At 43.0% G+C, this 20,776-nt stretch overlaps 1 protein-coding gene across 5 annotated transcripts in view; it reads left to right on the forward strand.

Annotated features, from left to right (window-relative positions):
* The window catches only part of LOC103188813 (integrin beta-1), a 52,961-nt gene that overhangs the window by 2,559 nt on the left and 29,626 nt on the right, over nt 1–20,776 (forward strand). For 2 of the 5 annotated variants that reach the window (XM_007908929.2, XM_007908932.2), the window contains exon 1: nt 18,068–18,246. The exons of the other annotated variants lie outside the window; for them this stretch is intronic. In XM_007908929.2, coding sequence (XP_007907120.1) covers nt 18,229–18,246 — 18 coding nt within the window. In that variant the 5' untranslated portion in view covers nt 18,068–18,228. Of the gene's footprint in view, nt 1–18,067; nt 18,247–20,776 lie in introns of those variants that run through there. 5 annotated transcript variants of the gene reach the window in all.

Raw genomic sequence — 20,776 nt, forward strand, 5'->3', positions numbered from 1 at the left:
GTTAGAGCACTCGCTTTGCAAGTGAGAGACCTGAGTTCAATTCCAGGCAGGGCGAAACCTTGGGCAAGTTTCCTTACTCCACACGCCTAATAATAATCCCTCCAAAACCAAAAACAATAATAAATTGGTCATTTTCAATCTACGACTGTTTGTGGGACATTGCTGTGCGCAATTGGCTGCCGCGTTCGCCAACAAATGTACAGTCAATTCACTTTACAGTGTGTTCTGTGAAGCGCTTTAGGACGTCCTCCTGACGTGAAAAGCGCTATAACAAATGCAAGGATTATTATTATTATTACAGTTGGAGAGCCAGAAGACCCCAGGTCCTTGCTGTGTTGGTTGATATCAGCTGGGATGGCAATGCAAATTTTATGTCGACTTTGTGTTGTAAGGCTAGATGGGCAAAATGCAGCCAAGATATTCCATTTAATGTCATGAAACCTCTATTTATGAATACATAACAGGTTCAAATAAAGAAGATTTCAGCCAAGTTGATCTAATCCTTCCAGAATACCGAGCCTACCTTCTTTCCATGATAACTCCAAAGTCCACTCTGAGATGTTTTGATCAAAGGTTGAAGATCCCCAACTTACCTAGCATTTCTTCAAAGCTTGGGGGGGTGGGGGTTGTACCTGATCCAATAATTAACTTTTTGCTAAATGTTGTTCAGCCATTTTCATGTTGGATTCTCTTTCCCCATTGCTGTGCTTTCTGACTTTTTGATAGGCCTCAAGGGACAGATGATACTAAGCTAGGAAAAATAGTAAACAGCAAGTGGCATAGTAGCAGACTACAAGAGGACTGGTAAAGTGGGCAGATAAGTGGCAGATGTGGAGAATTGTGAAGTGATGCATTTTGGGAGGAAGAATGAGGAGAGGCAATATAAGATGATGGTACAATCTTAAAGGGGTGAAGGAACAGAGAGACCTGGGGGTCCATATAAGCAAATCTTTGAAAGTGGCAGGACAGGCAGATAAAGCTGTTAAAAAAGCAAAAGGGATACTAGGTTTTATAAATAGGGACATCGAATACAAAAATCAGGAAGTTATGGTGAACCTTTATAAACCACTGGTTAGAACTCAGCGAGAGTCCTGTGTTCAGTTCTGGGCCCTACACTTTAGGAAGGATGTGAAGATATTGGAGAGGGTGCAAAGGAGACTTACCAGGATGGTACCAGGAATGAAGGACTTCAGTTATAAGAAGAGGCTAGAGAAGCTAGGATTATTCTTCTTGGAACAGAGAAGGTTAAGGGAAGATTTAATAGAAGTTTTCAAAATTATGAGTGGATTCAATAGGATGAACAGGGAGAAACTGGTTCCATTGGCCAGTGGGTCGATTTAAAATAGTTGCCAAAGGAACCAGAGGGGAAGGGAGGAGAAATTGTTTCTCACAGTGAGTTGTTCGGATCTGAAATGCATTGCTTGAAAGGATGACGGAAGCCAATAACAACTTTCAAGAAAGAAGTAGATATATATTTGGGGAGGACACATTTGCAGAGCTATGGGGAGAAAGTGGAGGAGCGGGATTGAATTGGATAGCTCTTTTCAAAGAGCCGGCACGGACACGATGGGCTGAATGGCCTCCTTCTGTTCTATGTGATTCTATGATCTGCAGTCACATTGTTGAAATAATGTGTTGAATGTTTATGAATCTATTAATCACTAATTAGCTCTACAATGAAACTCATTTTTGTTTGACAGCCGGGTGGCTGACACATGCAGAAACCCATCATCATGCTTAAGAGATTTCCATTCAACCCATCTATACATGCATATCCCAGAAATAGGTTGTTAAAATGGTAGGCACACCCTCTCCCTGAACGGACGCATCCTGAAGCTAACAACAACATTAGAACAAATTAATAAATGTATCCATAAGAATAAAGAACTTAATCTCAGATTGACAATTGCCTTAATATGATACAATTCACAGAGCACTCTGGCACACTTATTGTTTGTATTTATCATATGTATGAGCGCGAATTTCCTTCAGCTGAACATTGACAAGACGGAAGCCATACTCTTTGGCTCTCGTCAATGTCTAAAATCACATGGTTCTCACCTCCTCCACCTGCCCGATGTCCCCCTAAAACTCTCCGAACCCTAGGCGTCAGGTTTGACCCCCAATTATCCTTCCTCCTCCACATCCGGTCCCTCACCAGCACCGCTTTCTTCCACCTCCGACGCATCACCCGTCTCTGCCAATACCTCACTCCAAAAGCCGCTGAAACCCTGGTCCATGCCTTTGTCACCTCTCGGCTGGACTATTCAAATGCCCTCCTCGCCGGTCTCCCCTCCATTACCATTCATAAAATCCAGGTCATACAAAATTCTGCTGCCCGCATTCTTACCCGCACCAAACTCCGCTTCCCGATTACCCCAGTCCTTGCCAGACTGCACTGGCTGCCTGTCCCAGAGAGGATCAACTTCCAAGATCCTCACCCTTGTCTTCAAATCTCTCCACTCCTCTGCACCCCCCCCGACCTCTCTGACCTCCTCCCTCCTCACAACAGTGCCCGTTGCCTTCGTTCCATCTGGACTGGCCTCCTCTTTGTCCCCTGAGTCCTCCGCTCCACCATCGGCGGCTGTGCCTTCAGCCACTATGCCCTGAGGCTCTGAAACTCCCTTTCTCACTCACTTCACCTCGCCCCTTCCCACTTTCAGGTCTTGGCTGAAGACCTTTCTTTTCGACTGCGCTTTGGTCACCTTCCTCCCCCTCACCCTGGCTCGGCCCTGGGATCCGTTATTGTGAAGCACTCTGAGACGCCATCCGGCGTTGAGGCGCAATATAAATCCCAAATTGTTGTTGTATTTAAACATCAGGCAAAGTCAGGTAATGAAATAAGTGCTAAAGATATCTTGTATTGTGTAGTGTGGTTTTGACTATGGTTACATGAACTATGAATGTTTTAATTGTCCCTTTTTGATTACGGTAATCAATATTTTGAATATTTCTATATTTATCCACCTTTTGAGGTTTATACTGTAAAATCTGGTTGGCACATTCCAACCTGGTTTGCAGATTCCAGCCAATAACGTTTTTGGAAATAACATTTTTAGAAGTATTTTGGACTGACATACTTATAAATAATTTTGAGAACTCAGCAATGAAGTGGCTGCTTCCTCTAACCACAGGTAGTTGCAAATTGATGCAATGCAAGTTATTTTTCTGGACTTGTGAATGAGGAAACAATAACAAATTTTGCTGATGAAACCAGCAAATTTAGTTAGGGAAAATAGCATATTGTGAACGACTGCAAGAGAAGATGGATGGGTGGGTGGGTGGGTGGGTGGGTGGTTGGATGGATGGATGAGCAGGGTGGGTGGTTGGATGGATGGATGAGCAGGGTGGGTGGTTGGATGGATGGATGGATGGGTGGGTGGGTGGATGGATGGATGAGCAGGGTTGGTGGATTGATGAGCAGGGTTGGTGGATGGATGAGCAGGGTGGGTGGATGGATGAGCAGGGTGGGTGGATGGATGAGCAGGGTGGGTGGATGGGTGAGCAGGGTGGGTGGATGGATGAGCAGGGTGGGTGGTTGGGTAGGGGGCAGATTCAATTTAATGTTTACAAAAATAGCACAGGTGACTAGAGCATTAGAATATTTTTTTTCACTTGAGCTGAGAAGGTTATAAGGGGTAACCTGATATTGTTCTAAAGGATTCTGAAGACTTATGGCAGGGTAAATAGTAATTATTTCCACTGGTTAGAGTATCAGTAATGAATAGGCAGAAATTTAAGTTAAACACAAAAAATTAAACGGCAGGTTAGAGAACATCCTCAATGGCAATGTTGAATTTTCTACCACAAACTATTGTTACAACAGCAACAACAACAAGATTACATTTGTATAGTGCCTTTCATGTTGGGAGAACGTTAAGGTAGAATCCATAGATTATTTTAAAAGGGATAGATAGATACTTGAAAAATAGTAATATTAAAAGGATATGTTTTATTTACAATAAGCACCCTCGTTGTATGGCAGCATCACCACAGTTGTAGTTCTTGTCCCAATGGACCAGTCAGTAAATATAATAATATTAATAATCTTTGCATTTGGTATAGCGCCTATCACTCAAAAGGACATCGCAAATGAAATGTATTTGTAGGCGAATGCAGCAGCCCAATTTGCAGGCAGCAATGTCCCACAAACAACAATGAAGTGAATAACTAGTTTTATTTGGGGGATTGTTGGCCAGGGCATTGGGAGAAACGCCATTCTCTTTTCGAATAGTGCCAAGGGATCTTTAAAATTCACCTGAACAAGCAGATGGGACCTCAGTTTAACATCTTATCTGGAGGACGGCACCGCCGACAATGCAGCACAACTTCCAGCACTGCATTGGCGTGTCATCTTACACCATGTGAGTTCAAGTCCTGACATGGGATTTCAACCCACAACTTTCTAATTCAAAGCCTGAAGGTTACCAATAGAGTGCTACCACTGAACCAAGCTGGCGTTTACAAATAATTGGCAGACATGCTTGAGGCCTTCAGTATCTGTCTTAACATAGAGATAACATCCTGCCAGCGCATGTTTTAGCAGCAGTGCAGAAACATACATTTCACACCCGTCCTCTTCCCATTGAAGGTTCGTATTAGGGAGTGTTGCTGTTTATATTAGTCATCCATACTTGCCAGCACAAAGTAATTTGCAGCATTTTTTCAGGACTTTCAAGATGTGAGTCAGTATTATAAGGGGAATCATGTTTCTCAAAGGCTTGATGCACATAGCATGAGCAACTTATTCCTAAAGAGATATTTTTATCCCGGGAATGAATAGTTTGGCCTATGAGCAGAGACTGGCAGAACTAGGATTTTTTTCCTGTTGGAACAAAGTGGGTTGAGGGGTGACTTGATAGAGCTCTTTAAAATTATGAGTGTTTTGATAAAGTCAATAGGGAGAACTTATTTCCACTGGCTGATGAGTCAGTGTCTGGAGGGCATCAATTTTAGTTAGCAAATGAGGAAGTTAGGAGAATTTCTTCAAACACAGAGGAGATAGGATATAGAATGCCCTGCAGGGAGCAACAATTGAGATAGAATCTGTATTAGCTTTCAACAGCGAACTACATAAACGCCTAAAAAGGAGTAAACTTCAGGGGTATGGGGAAAAGGGAAGGTGAATGAGACCGAATGGATTGTTCTTTAAAAGATCCAGCACAGACACCATGGGCCGAATAGCCTTCTGTAAATTTCTACGGTTCTGTAGATCTAAATATTTTATTGCAGGAAACAGCCCTGAAGCCAGATATCAACTTCTGTGAAATTAATTAAAGATAGTCTAGTAGTCATGTTTATTTAGTCACTTTATAGACAAGCAGATATGATTCTACAGAATACTAATGGTTGAATAGGTTTATGGTGTAGTTGAGGGCTGGGCTTGCTGACCCAGGTCAAGGTCTGTCTTCCATCAATACAAAGAGCAGGAAAATGATCAAATAATGAGTCAGAGCCCAGTACTCTAGTCACAGAATAGCTTCATTGCATAGCTTATATGAACATGCAGAAAAGTTGACCCTCCTTAGAAGAAGAGATAACTACCTTTATCTAAATGTGACAATCGACATGTAGAAAAAAGAACAGTCCAGTTACTGATAGCAAGGAATACTCCCACTCAGCTCTTGTTAATGCTGCAATCCCTGACATGTTTGGTAATGGAATGTCAGAATCGAATTAGCCCTCTATGGTGGTCTCAGTAGTCCGGTTCCTGAACCAGGCGGTCTGCAGTATTCCAGGGCACTGCTGATGACAGCACAGCCAGCCTTGCTCATTAGCAGGACTTGGAAGGGCAGACCAGTCATTGGGGGGCAGAGAATCATTCCACTGAGCCCCTGTTAACCCTGCAAGTCAAAGTCCTAACAAGGAGGGTGGTCCTAGCTGGACAAGCAGCAGGAAAGATTGCCAGACAGTGCTAACAATGGCAAGCTATACGGAATTAGCTGGTTAGACTCCAGCAGTACCCCAATATACACTCCAAGCCTTGGCTCTTGCCAACCTAAACAGGATGCATCCCTTCAGGGAGAGAGTGTGAATTCCATCAATTTATCTGGAATATCAATGTGTAGGTGGAATGCATGGCATTCTCAAGTTTGGTTTGGATAAGCTTAAGCATGGTGATGGGTTTCCACATGTGCCAGACACCTGACTCACCAAATAAAAAGATAAAATAATAAAAATGATTTATTAATAATAACTCCAATGCCTCAATTGGTAAAGATAATGTCTGGTGTTAAAATGAGCTTGACAGACTCAGAAAGCCCCAGGTTTGACACTCAGTCTACTCAGTTCGGTGATTTCAGCCAAGAATTGGATTGCACATCGAATGAATTATAATGTAGCGATTGTGTTTATTTTATTGGCTGGAGTGAACAACTTGGAAGAGGTGAAGAGGCTAAAGAGAGGATAAAATTATCCTCAAATTATACTGCAGAGGCCTGAAATTACTCATGGTCTTAGCCTTGATATCATTGTTTTAAATAACAATGACAAATTGCATTTATATAGTGCCTTTCATGTTGGAAAGATTTCCTAAGGACAGTCGAGGGATGCTCCAACAACAACTTGCATTTATATAGTGCCCTTCTTGAGGAGAGTAATGTCTTGTAGCACTAAATGAGAATAAAGTTAACGTTGTGCAGAATTCTGAAAACAGCAACAATGTGCACTTAAATAATGCCTTTTATGTGGTTAAATGTTTCAATGAGCTTTACAGAGATGGAAGTCAAAGCCTGAGCAGGATTGGAGATGTGGGGAGGGAGGGAGAATGGAAGCAAGAGCCAAAGTCAAAGAGTAGGTTTTCAACAACAACAACAAAATGACATTTGTATAGTGCCTTTCACGTTGGGAGGATGTCCCAAGCCGCTGGACAATCTGTGTGTCGGACCCTAGCTGGGGGTTAAGATCAGGGAGGGTGGAGGGCAGGGGGGGAAGGAGGATGATCAAAGGCACGGTTGAAGAGAAAGGTCTTGAGATGGGTCTTGAAGGAGGTAAGGGAGGGGTGAGGTGGGTGGACTGCGGGATGGAGTTCCAAAGGATGGGGACAGAGTGACTGAATGCCTGCCCGCCAATGGTGGGGTGAGGTGGGGGATGTGAAACAGTCCAGAGCCTGCTGAGCAGAGGAAGCAAGCAGGTTGGTCTCAGAGGTAGGGGGGGAGCAAGACCATGGAAGGCTTTGAAGGTGAGGACCAGGATCTTCTATGTGATGGGAGGCAGTGGAGTCAGGTGAGGATAGGGGTGATAGGGTCACGCAGCCTGTTGCGGGAGAAGACATGGGCTGCAGAGTTCTGGATGATCTGCAGCATCTGGAGGGAGGATTTGGGGAGGCCGACATGCAAGAAATTTCCATAGTGAAACCTCGATGTTATTGAAAGCGTGTGTGAGGTTTTCGGCTCCCTGCGGTGTGAGCCAGTGGGGGAGCCAGGTGATGTTGCGGAGGTGGGGGAAGGCAGAGTGGGTCATGATATGATTGTGGGGTAGAAAGGATAGTTGAGGGTCAAACAAGATGCCAAGGTTCCCGACTGGCTCAGTGAGGTGGAGTGTGCACCGAGGATGGTGATGCTGTCAGAGCCTGAGATGTGAAGGCGTTGACGGGAGCCAATCAGGAAGGTCTTGATCTTGTTGACATTTAACTGAAGAAACTTAGCTCTCATCCAGGACTTGATGTCTGACAGACATTCAGTTAGGACAGCAGTGGTCCTGGAGTCAAGGGTGGAGGTAAGGAGATAGAGTGGATGTTGACCCCATGTCTGTGGATGATGTTAACAAGAGGGAGGATATATATATTGAAGAGGAGGAGACCAAAGCCAGAGATCTGAGGAAACGCCGCACAAGATGGTGCGGGGGCTAGAGGAGAAACCGTTTGTGGAGATGATGTGGAGATGGTGTGAGAGGTAGGATCTGAGGATTTTGAAAGTGGAGAAGGAGGGTACAAGACATAGGGATCTAGGAAAACAAATTCGCCCATCAATTGTGGAGAGGATGGGGGAGGTGGAGCAGGCCAGAATTTGGTGAGAAAAAGAAGTGTGCAGAATAATAGGACTGCAGAAGATCATAGAGGTAGGGTGGGGCAAGGCTTGATGATCAAACAAAATGCTGAGATTGCACATTGTCACTATGAGCTACAGTGAATAGCTGGGGAGATTGATAAAGTCAGAGTTATAAGTAAGGTGGTGTTGGTCATAAGCCAATGCACAATCTCAGCATTTTGTTTGATTGATGGGCAAGCCTTCAACCACCTTTGCCCCCTCTCTAGAATTATTTTTCCAAAATGTCCATTCCCATCCTTGCTCTTCGCTTTCAAAATTGTTTTAAAAATCTAAACTCTGGCTTTCGTTCTCCTTTCCACTCTCCTCCCTCCCCTCCTCATCTTCCTTCCTGCTTACTCCCACATCACTCAGCTGGTTCCAGCCTTCTATAATTCCCTCATCCCCTTTGCTCCACCATTTGCAGCTGAGCATTCAGCCTCAATCTCTCTGCATTGCCCCTTCCTTGCATGTCTCACTCAGCCCTTCCTCTTTGATGCCTTAGGTCATCTCCCCTCTCTCCCTGGCTCAGGAGTCAAGATCTACCATTGTTAAGCGCTCTGTGACGCTATCTGTGTGAAGATGCTATATTGGAATGACACAGGCATAGTCTCCTTTAATTCACGGACTACTGGATAGCAACCAGCAGGAGGATTCCTGGTCGACAATGCTCAATGTTAAATATTTTTCCAGGGTTCCAGAGTGACCCCATCACTCCCACCCTTGCCCGACTCCACTGGCTCCCCATCCCTCAGAGGATCGAAATCAAGATCCTTGTCCTCACTTTCAAGGCCATCCATGGCCTTGCCTCCTCCTACCTCTCTGATCTGCTGACTCCCTACCAACCTGCCCGCTCCCTCTGTTCAGCGGACTTGTCTCTCCGTGTCTCCCACCCGACTAGCCCTATCATCGGTGGCCGGGCTTTCAGCCTCTCTGCCCCCACAGTCTGGAATTCCATCCCAACAGTCCCTTCGCCTTGCTTCCTCCCTTGCCTCCTTCAAGGTCGGTCTCAAGACACTTCTTTGATCGTGACTTCAGTCACCCTCCCACTTCTCTGCCTTGCCTCCCCCCTACCCCACCCCTCCTCAATGCTCGGGTCCCGACTCTTGACTGTCCAGCGCTTTGGGACGTCCTCCCGACGTGAAAGACGCTCTATAAATGTAATTTATTGTTGTTGTTTGAAACACACTGCTTACTACAGGGCACCAAGGCTGAAAGCTAGAGAAACTACCATTCAGAGGGATGGATAAATGCTTCAGAGTGGTCTGTTTGACCATTTAGCAGATAATAATAATAATAATCCTTGCAATTGATAAAGCACCTTGTCATGAATTGTGCACACCAGTATTCTACAAGTAGATGCGGATTGAATGACCAACTTTGTTTATTTTGGAGGGATTATTACTCCCAGAAAGCGATCCGCCAATCGACTAACAACTGGGTTCCTAATTACTGCTAGGTAAACAGGCATGTGGAGCAAGAAAACTTGCCTAAGGTTTCACCCTGCCCGGGAAGAGTGGAAGTGGAACAAAGATAGGATGACTAACTTGATATAAAATAATTACAATGTGTAATAATTCCATTTGAGATAGTGCCTTATAACATTGTTCAAATGTCTCAAAGGATTTCTGAAAAGTGTGGTGACTGTATTTGTAGACAAATGTGGCAGCCAATTTGCGGACAGCAGACAATTTACACACAGCAATGTCCTTAAACAGCTAGGAGGTGAATGACCATTTTTTTAAAAATTAGGACTATTGTCCCAGCATTGCTGGGAGAAACTCCCTTCTCTTTTCAAACAGTACCATGGGATCTTTAATAATAACATGAATAGGCATTTAGGGCCTCAATTTAACATCTGAATGGCAGCACTCCCCATCACTGTACTGGAGCGTGAGCCTAGATTATTGTCTCCATGTCTGGTTTGAATCCACAACCTTCTGACTCAGAGGCAAGAGTGCTACCAGCTGAGTCAGACTGCCATCTTTGTATTGAATTACACAAGAGGGTTTCCTTTTCTTTTAAATTTATGTGATATACAAAGAAAGATTGGAATTGGAAGCTGTTACACACCATAATAATAATAATCTTTGCATTTGATATAGCGCTTTATCACTCCTTTTTAAGATGTCCCAAAGCGCTTCACAGAATATATTGTAAAGTGAATTGATTGTATATTTTGTGGGCAAAACGGAGCAGCCAATTGCGCGCAGCACCTGAATATATAGCATATACCATTGTATTCAAGGAAACAGTATTGTTTTCATTATGTGCTTAATGGAAGGGCTGTTCAGAAAATGTAGGAAATAAATATGTAATTAGTAGGCAATCTTTATTTGATGATTGATAACCAGTAGAATTGTCAGCAAGTGGTAGGAAATGAATGCCGGTCGCCATTACTCAGTTTGTGGATTAGTTGCCATACAGGTCCTGCGTTGTGACATGCACAAGTGAGGTTCAGATGAGGAAGACCCTTCCATGCCATGACCCACTTGTCTTCCCCCACCTCCGCAACATCGCCCGGCTCTGCCACTGCCTCTCCCCTCAGGCCGCCGAGCCCCTCATCAACACATTTATCACATCTAGGCTCCACTACGCCAAATCCCTGCTGGTTGGCCTTCCCAACTCTTCCCTCTCCAAGATGCAGGTTATTCCAGAAGTCTGCAGCTCGTGTCCGTTCCCACACCAGGCTCCATGACCCTACCACCCCCACACAACCCTGGCTCCACTGGCCCCCAGAGGGTAGAGTTCAAAATCCTTGTTCTCGCCTTAAGGGCCTCCACGACCTTGCTTGTTCCTACCTCTCTGACCTGCTAACCCCATATCAACCTGTTTGCTCCCTGCACTCAATAGGCTCCGGCCTGCACCAACCAGGCTCCAGCCTGCTCCAAATCCCCCGCACAGCCTGCCCTACCATTGGCAGTTGGGCCTTCAACCTCTCTGCCCCCACCCTTTGGAACTCCATCCCACAATCCCTTTGCCTTGCGATCCCTTGCCTCCTTTAAGTCACGTCTCAAGATCCTCCTCTTCGACCACGCCTTTGGCCACCCTCCTACCCCTACCTTCCCTGCCCTCCACCCTCCAAATCCCAACCCCCCCACCCAATCCCAATCCACACCCCAATTCCCTACCCCCCCAATCCCAACTCCCTGCTTGGGTCCAAATGCCTGACGGTCCAGAGCCTTGGGACATCCTCCTGATGTGAAAGGTGCTATACAAATGTAATTTTGTTGTTGATCTCATCCTTCCAGATCACCGACTCTGCCAACACAACAGCAAGCTGTTTCTTAAATTAGCCTCAATCAGCCTTCCTGGTAACTTGTTCAAGTTGTTAACTACCCTCTGGATAAATGAATACTTATTGGTATCTATCCTGAAATTGCCTTTTGCAGCCCTGAACTTGTGCTATCTTGTTCTGTTGTCTCGGCATAGCAAAGTATTTTTCTGGATTTACTTCCTCAATCCCATTTAAATCTTACCTCTCTATGGTCCCCTCTTAAACATCTCTTTTGATGACTGAAGAGCCTATCTTATCTAAACTTTTCTTTTAACTCATTCCTTTGGAGATGAGCTTCAAATAGAAGCAGGAGACTGAGATTCCTGTTATGGTGGATTCATCCTGTTTCATTGAAGGGTGAAATACACAAACATCCTTAGCAACCCTGAAAAGGCTTTGCAAGGATTATTATTATATTGTTTCCAAGTTGATGAATTGCAACTTTATTTTCTAGCCATGTGCATTCTTTGCTGTCTGGGGAAGAGCTCATGGTAGTATGCAATGTGAAAACAGCATTGCTTGCCTATCTGGACATGCTGAACTCTCAACCTGTCTGTGACTAACCAGTGATCTATACACGGTTACTTACTTACAGTCAAAGACTTTCAAAATCCAACCCAGTATTTCATTGCAATCTTTTCACAATGTCTTTATAATTGGGATTCTGGTAAACATAAGTGAAGGTCACTATAGCTCGCCATCTGCGTAGGGTAGATCACATTGTGCACAATGGAAACACAAAAAAGAAAGACACGTTCATCAGCCTTCTGCAGGCAGAGAGTAGATTTTCTGATTTTCATTGTTTTATATGCCCATATACTGTCATATAGAAAATGCAGGTATAAATTTCAATTGGACCCTGTTGATGCTGGTTCCCATTTTAAAATGACAAAAACAATTTTCTCCCAGTGAATGAAAGTAACAATTGGAGAGAGCAGAGTCTTTTGACCTACCTGCACTGCACTTTCAAAAAAAAGTTTGTGAAGTGCAGACGTGGAAGTAGCTGTAACTCACACTTAGAGCAGAATTAAACCAGACATTGTAAGGAAGCAACTAAACAAAAGGATGACATCATGGGATTTCCTCTATTACAGATGGCATCTTTCCTTTGGAGAGGTAGCAAGATGAATGGGAGGTTTAGCTGCGGAACCAAATAACTATGAGAGGAATGGCATTGTAGCTCAGTGGTTAGAGCACTCGCTTTGCAAGCGAGAGACCTGAGTTCAATTCCAGGCAGAGGGCGAAACCTTGGGCAAGTTTCCTTACTCCACACGCGAAATAATAATCCCTCCAAAAACCAAAAACAATAATAAAATTGGTCATTTTCAATCTACGACTGTTTGTGGGACATTGCTGTGCGCAATTGGCTGCCGCGTTCGCCCACAAATATACAGTCAATTCACTTTACGGTGTGTTCTGTGAAGCGCTTTGGGACGTCCTCCCGACGTGAAAAGTGCTATATCAAATGCAAGGATTATTATTATTATTATTGGATTGCTGCTATGATAGATGTTGGCTTGTGGCTGATGTTGCTTAGGTCCCTGACCAGGACCGCCATCCGCCATCTCCGTCACATTGCCTGCCTTCGAACGTACCTTACCCAAGAGGCAGGCAAGACACTCGTCCATGCGTTTATCACCACTCAAGAAGTTGAGTGGTGATGGACGCATGGACGAGTGTTCTGCCCTCTTTGCCGGTCTCCCCAGGTACATCACACACAGGATCCAGCTGATCCAAAATTCCACCACCTGCATACTCACCGTACTAAACTCTGTACCCCCATCACACCAGTTCTAGCCAGACTCCACTGGCTACAAATCGCTGAAGGATCAATTTCAAGATCCTCACACTTGTTTTCAAATCCCTTCCTGCCCTGGCACACCCCTACTTCTCTGGCCTGCTTAATCACCAACTCACAACCACTCGACTGGCTCCGGCCTTCCGCACATCACTCATGCCCCCCGTTCCACTGTTGGTGGCTCCGCCTTTAACCACTATGCCCCGAAACTCTGGAACATTCTTTTTCTATCCCTCCGCTTTGCCCCTTCCTTCCCCATCTTCAGGTCGCGCCTGAAGACCTTCCTATTTGACTGTTCCTATGGTCACCTCTCCCACCCCCTGGCTTGGCGTCTTGCTCCGCCATTGTCAAGCGCTCTGGGACGCTACCATGCATGAGGAGCACTATATAAATGCAAGTTGGTGTACCCTCATATAGCATATGGGTCAGCCTGGCTTATCACACCTTTCATCATCACCACACGCTTCTCAAATATAGTAGGTCAAGAAAAAGCACGAGTCTTTGGGTATTGAGCTTATTTAGTCTAGAGAAAACATCAACATTTTTTCCAGTGACCTTGAACGTGTTGTGAGATACACACCAGTCTGTTCATGTTGATAGGGGAAACAAATATGTCTCATAGAGAGTTGAGGTTACCCATAGTGGTTAAGTGGAGAGCATGGTGAAAAAACATTGGAAATGATTCATTAAGAAAAAGCAATATACTAAAACATCTCAAAACACTTTACAGTAATTATTTTCAAGTATAATTGTTTTGTGTAAGCGAACATACCAATCATTTTCCACACAGCAGAAGCAGGTTCCACACACAGCCACAAGGTGAATGTTACAGTATATTGGACAAGAACTTGTCCAGGGTTTTGGATTGTCCCCAAGTTAATTAGTGAATTGGGATTGATCTTCTACCCAAAGTGTGGAGCTGAAAACTCTTGTCCTGAGTTCATTCTCTATTCTTCTCTTCAGTCTGTCATTAAGAACTGCTCTGGTGTCTGGGCTGATCTGTTGCTTTTATTTTTCCCTATCTTGCTATGGTAAATACTTTATATTACAACTAAGTGGAGGGATTTAAAAAGAGATGGAGGAGCTTGAATTCAATTTGCTGGTGGATGGGGAGATAGTGGAGCAGAACAAGGATGGGACTGATAGACTTGAAGATCCTGGTGTGGGAAGGTCATTGCAGAGTTCTGAATAGTCCGCAGCTTGTGTAGGGAAGATCGGGAGAGTTCAGCAAGCAAGTCTGGATATGATAACAGTAACAACAACTTGCATTTATATAGCACTTTTTACGCCAGGTGGTATCTCTAAGAGATAAATGTGTGAATGAGAATCTCAGCAGTCCTGGGGGGCAGAGATAGTGGTGGAGGCGGGCAATGTTATGGAGGTGAGGGAAAGATGAGTCTGGATATGGGGTTTGAAGGACATTTCAGGTTCAAAAGAGACACCAGGTTAGAGATGGGTCAATAGCTAGAGAGCATGTTTTGAGGGGTCAAGGGAAGGTTTCTTTAGAAGGGGGTGATGACAGCAGTTTTGAAAGGAGTGGGTACTGTACTCGTGGAGAAGGCGAGATTAACAATGTCAGCTAGCGGGGTGCAAGGAGGGAAAGCTAGATGGCGAGGAACGGTTTGGGGATGGGTCAAGGGAGGAGGTTGTGGGTTTCATGTTGGGAGGGAGGAGAGAGATGCACGAGAGACAGGGTCAAAGGTGTGAAAGGAAGGGGATGGAGTCTGCAGGGAGGGGGAAGAGGGGAGTGGGGATGACGGAGGCAAGCAGAGTGAATCCTCTCAATGTTGGACTTGAGGAAGCGCTTGTGTTTTGAATTGAAACATGATGGAAAGAGCAGGGGTAGGTGGGTGAAGGAGGAGGTTCATGATAGAGAAACAAACATTCACTACACTTTACAGAAAGTGCTTCGAGACATTCTCAACCCTATTTTCCCTATAACAAATGAAAGGATGAAGATAATGATTAGGAATGAAGGAAAAAAATAGCTCTTAAGTTCCATCTATTGTTCAAATCATGAATTGCAATTTTTGGTATTGTTATTCTACCAAATCACTAATACGACAGTGCTCTTTGTCATTGGTGGTGTTAGTTAACTTGAATACCTCGATATAAAATATATGAGACACAGGGAAGTAATTTAAAAAAGTTATAATGAATTTATGGTTGGGTCTGTAGTTAAATAAGATTGTGAAATAAAGCATAATTGTTTCTGTATATTTTCTGAAAATAAGCTCAAGATTCCAGTAATTTGCTTTGTAATACAGATGAGATGCAATTATTAAGTATTGAAATTTGTTGGAACTTTGCCTGTGGAAAATGTAATTAAGTTGGATGCTTCTTATTTGACAATGTTGCATAAAAGATCTCTTTAATTTAATATAAAGTGGGCTGTGGGGCTAAAAGCTGATTTTTTTTAAAGCAAAAAGTCAATAATTATACAGACTAACTCAAAATTAATTGGTGGCTGCATAATTATCATTTGATGTTTTAGGATAGTAAAACCTACACAGATGCAAGCAACTCACATCGTTTCAGATTTAGTGAGCAGAGATTCATCATCGACTCTCTGGTAGCATTCATTAATTTAATTCCTGTCCCCCATCCTATGGCAATTTACTTTAACAAAAATTCAAATACTTTCTTGATACCATCCAGTTTCAAATTAACATCATTTTTGTAAGTAAATCAAATGTAATTAGCAGAACTGGTTTATTATGGTTTAATAGTGCAATAATTTAACAATCTTGTAAGTCTTGTAATGCTGCAGGTTACAGTCATGAGCATGAGTTATGAGCAGTGACTTAAATTCCCTATATGGAATAGTCGCTGTTAATTTCAAATTTCTAGAATTTGCTTTAATTCAAGGTTGTTTCTTGGTTCACATCACCTTAATAATTATGAAATAATTCTCATGTTTGGCTAGTAGTGAAATCACAAGACATGTCTTTACTCGTACAGTTATGGGATTGTGGAATTCGCTTCCTCAAAGGACTGAGGAAATGGGAATGGTTAAGGTGGACGTAGATGAATATTTGGCTAGTAAGAGTCTTGGGGAGAGAGTTCCAGATTTCTACTATGCTCTGGGTGAAAAACTGCCTCCTAATTTCACTCCTAAATGGCCTAGCTCTAATTTTAAGACAATCCCCCTTGTTCTGGATTCCCCCACCAGAGCAAATAGTTTCTCTGTATCTACCCTATGGAATCCCTTTATTATTTTGAAAACCTCAATCAGATCACCCCTCAACCTTCTAAACTTAAGAGAATTGAGACCAAGTTTATGCAACCTGTCCTTATAATTTAACCCTGTTAGTCCTGGTATCATTCTGCATTGCATTTATGTTGCAACAACTTGCATTTTATATCGCGTCTTGGAATGCTCAACCGTGGCTTACTCACATTGTTGTGTTCTTATTGGATATTATGACTATAATGTGAAACAAAAACAAAAGTGCTTCTAACTCAGAGACAATACTGCTACCAGCTAAGATGACCCCTGCTATGAGTGTATTGGAAGTGTGTTGAGGAAATACTTTAAACTGCTGATTGGCATTTTTAATTAGTTTGAATCAAAGTGAAATTAGGGTGTAACTCTTTCAAAAAGGGAAGGTGAATTTCTTAATTAAAAAGCAGAAGGAAAGACTTATATTTTGTCTCCCTCTACTCACTGTTCAGTGTTCTCGTAATCTTCTTGTTGTTCTCACAGTGTCTCGGCGGGCACTTCAATGCAGTGGAGGAGTGTCAGAGTGTCATAATAATAATAATAATCCTTGCTTTTAATATAGCGCTTTATCATGTCTTCTCGACGTCTCAAAGTACTTCATAGAATACACTGTAAAGTTAATTGACTGTGTTTTGTGGGCGAAACGTGGCAGCCAATTGCGCACAGCAGTGTCCCACAAACAGTCGTGGATTAAGTGAGCAAATTTTTTTTGGGAATGAATTATTACCTCCAGAAAAGCGATCTTGTCTATAATATTCAAACAAAAGTGATTCTAACCCAGAGACAACACTGCTACCAGCTCAGCTGACCCCTGATGTAAGTGTATTGAAACTGCATCCCTGAGACCCGGTGAAACTGATCGCCACATGGCTGTTTGTTGGATGTTGTTAAGTGCTAAATGGCTGCTGTGTTTACCTCCAAAAACAGTTTAACAGAAACTACTTGTGAAGTGTTTTGGGGCATAGCAATGTGATAAATCATCATAAAAATGCAAGTACTTTCAGGCCTTTCGAAGGCCTAAAACCATGTGTGCTGCTCATGCCATAGCAGTTTCCTGATGCCTCCCCAGTTTTATTTGGAGGTGCAATAAAAAATAAACAGGAATAGGATTAGGTCATTTGGCCCATCAAGGCTAGTTCGACCACTTTATCAGATCCTGGCAGATTTTTAAAAAACATTTCCCTTTTCTCCATGTTTCCTCAATACCAGCTTTCTATTACCTCTACCACTCTCACTTTAACTTGCTTTCATGGGTTTACCTATCATAACTAAAATGGGGGGCAGGAAGAATATACAGCTCTGCTCCTTATGAACGAGGAAGTGCAATTCACCTCTTTCTCCCGGAGTACCATTTCTGTAGGAAATGGAGTCAAACAGTACAGTGCTATTGAGATTAATGTAGCGCCTTTCAAGTCAGGAGGTTGTCTCAACGCACTTTACATAGCCACCTGGGCACTCAAGCTAAAGGAGGGAACTGAAGAAAATAAAGGAGGGAGGAGGGAAAGATTATCAAAAGCATTGTCAATGACTTATGTCTTGAAAATGCTCTTTGTTTTGGAGGTAATAACAAGTTACCAAGTTCACATCTGGTTGTTACCATCAGTCTCAGTTACAGGCACGCTATTGCAATAGAACCGAGCAAAGGTTGACAGAGATTGAACACAGGATGGGTGGGGATGTGGGGGTTAACACCTTGGGAATAGAATAGGAGTTTGTGTATGTTGAGAGAAGGGGAAGGGAGGGGCTTGGAGAGCTTGAGGAATCGCTGCTGCGGGATTGTGCAACATCACAGAAAGAGAAAGCAGCTAAGAAGTTTGTGATCAGAGATAAAACACCTCCTGACTTGTCACACAAGGAATGAGAATCACAGCACTTCCAGAACCTCACAAGCACCGGCAGAATACAAATGGAAGTCGGAGCAGCTGTAACTATTGACTTTATATATTTTTAAACTGTTTTCTGCCTTTGATAATTAATATTCTGCCTGTCTCTGCCTTGCCTTTTCAGTTTTACTGCAACTTAATACCCTTAAAAGCTGTTAAAGCTGAACATTTGGAATCCCTTCATCTATTTCTGCAACAGCCTAGGTTTGTAAAGTGGCAAATCAGACTGCTTGCTGCTCACTTTATTCAGGGTGACCGGTATCTATCAGTGGTGAGCTGTCAGATTTTTTTGGATTTAGCCATTTATGCATAAAGTTTAGAAATTCAAACCAGCTACGTTATACAGGGTGACCAAAAAGTCGTGATACCATTACGTTGCCTAATAAGTCTTAATGAAAGGATGATTTTTTTTATTAGATAATAGGGCAGTTATCATGACTTTTTGCTCACCCTGTAGATCTAAATGTAAATCCCCAGCATACAGAAATGTACATTATTCAGTTCTTGTAAACACTGCATGACTTTGTTTTAGTTTATGCTGTTCATGTTATCCAAGTACAGGACACGTTTTGTGAATAGAGGAGTATAGGAGAGGGGAATAGGAGGGAAAAGCCCTGTTTTATGTAAGTGTTGCTTCCTCCCCTGGAAGTATGTCCCAAGCAGGTGATGTTCCTGCCATTGTTGATCAGGTCACAAAACCATATCTATGTTAATGTTAAGGGTAAGTAAACAATAACAACTTGCGTTTTTTGTGGGGTTTTTGGTCAGCTGGGTGTCTGACACTTGCGGAAACCCATCACCATGCTTAAGAGTATCCAAACCAAGCTGCGAATTCCATGTATCCCACTTATACATGGAAATCCCAGAGATAAATTGTTGGAATGCAATGTGCACTCTCTTCCTGGAAGGACGCACCTACTTACCTAATTCTGGAAAATATTAGGTGCAGGTTGGCAAGAGCCAAGGCTTGGGAACCCCAAAGTGTGCGTTGGGGTAACTGCTGGAATCCAGCTAAAACCACATAATTTGCCATTGAAAGCACTGTCTGGCAAACTTTCCTGTTGTTTGTCCAGCTAGGACCACCCTACCTGTTAGGGCTTTGGCTGGCAGGGTTAATAGGAGCTGAATGAGAGGATTCCCTGCCCCTCGTGACTAATCTGCCCTTCCAGGTCCTGCCAGGTTGGCTGTGCTGTCATCAGCAGAGCCTTGGAATACTGCGGACCCGCCTGGCTCAGGGATGGACTACCGAGCCACAGAGAGTTGGCTCGATTCCAACATTCCATTACCAAACATGTCACCTTGGAGCCACTTCAGCTCCAAGGAGTCCCTGCTTACCTCCTCCCCCCCCCCCCCAGGAGGATAGTTACAAAGTTGCTAAAATTGCTAAAAATAGACCACAAAAAAAATAAAAAGAAGCCCAAGTTAAATTATTCCTGACCTCTCTCTATCTCCCACCCTCTGCCTGTGAGACAACTTCAGGATAAATACCCACCAGTTATTTATAGCTGTTTTAATTAGAGTTGTCTAGCCTGAAATGGATGCACTTATGCTGCATTTAGAACCTATGAAATTTTAACTGCAAAATTGTTCAGTGAGTTCTTCAGGCAGTAAATTGTGGCGTAACACTAATACTGTTGTCCGCCAGTCTGCTATGATATCACCACTTAAACGTGTTAATGGAAGCCGATCAGTTGAACAGGATTGGTGAAGCTAACTATGAGCAGACAGTGAGAAGAGTCTAACCCTATATGGACACACTGTAGTGCTGTGAAGAACTTGTGCCAGAACAGCTTTGTTATTGTTAAAAATTGCAATCCTAGAGGAATGTTACCATATTGAGAATTATTTTGTCAATATTGCACCTTATTCCAATTTAGGTACAATGATTTCAGTCAGTTTGGGGTGAGGGATTGTTAATGATAGCTTATTAAATGGTGCATATACTGAATATAGGAACAAGGTCTTGTCCTGCATAAATAACAATTCTGATAGATGCTTTCTGGTTTTAAAAATGTGATCTGCTTACTGTATATCTTTCTAAATTTTATATAAGGTATCGCTGCAATAGCAACAACAACAAATTACATTCATATAGTGCCTTTCATGTCGGGAGGACGTCCCAAGGCGCTGAAACTAGCAATAGCTAGGTTGAAAGCAACCTAGAAATAGTTTGATTTTAACATTTATTGTACTATTGTGTTCTGAGCACTACCCCGTTTGAAAGGGTGCTAAATAATTGCAAGACATTGTTGTTATTACAGTTTTCATGTTCAGCTTTGGTGTCTAGTTCTGATTTTTGTGGTAATAACAGCATCATTTATTGAAAAATGCATTATTAGAGGGAAAATGTGATATGTGAACATCAGCGCATCACATTTCATTCCCCACCCCCCTAAATTTTTAATTACATTTTTTATTATCAAGGTAAGAAATGTTACCTCTAGTAAATTCAACAGTTTTTATTTGAGCCAATCTTTTTTGTTTTCAGCCCAATTATAGCACAGTGGACCTCAGAATAATACTCCTTCTATTTTGTCTCCCAACATGGTCAGGTTCTATAATTATAAAATG

Source organism: Callorhinchus milii, unplaced genomic scaffold, assembly GCF_018977255.1.
Source record: "Callorhinchus milii isolate IMCB2004 unplaced genomic scaffold, IMCB_Cmil_1.0 Scaffold2, whole genome shotgun sequence".
Classification (NCBI taxonomy): domain Eukaryota; kingdom Metazoa; phylum Chordata; class Chondrichthyes; order Chimaeriformes; family Callorhinchidae; genus Callorhinchus; species Callorhinchus milii.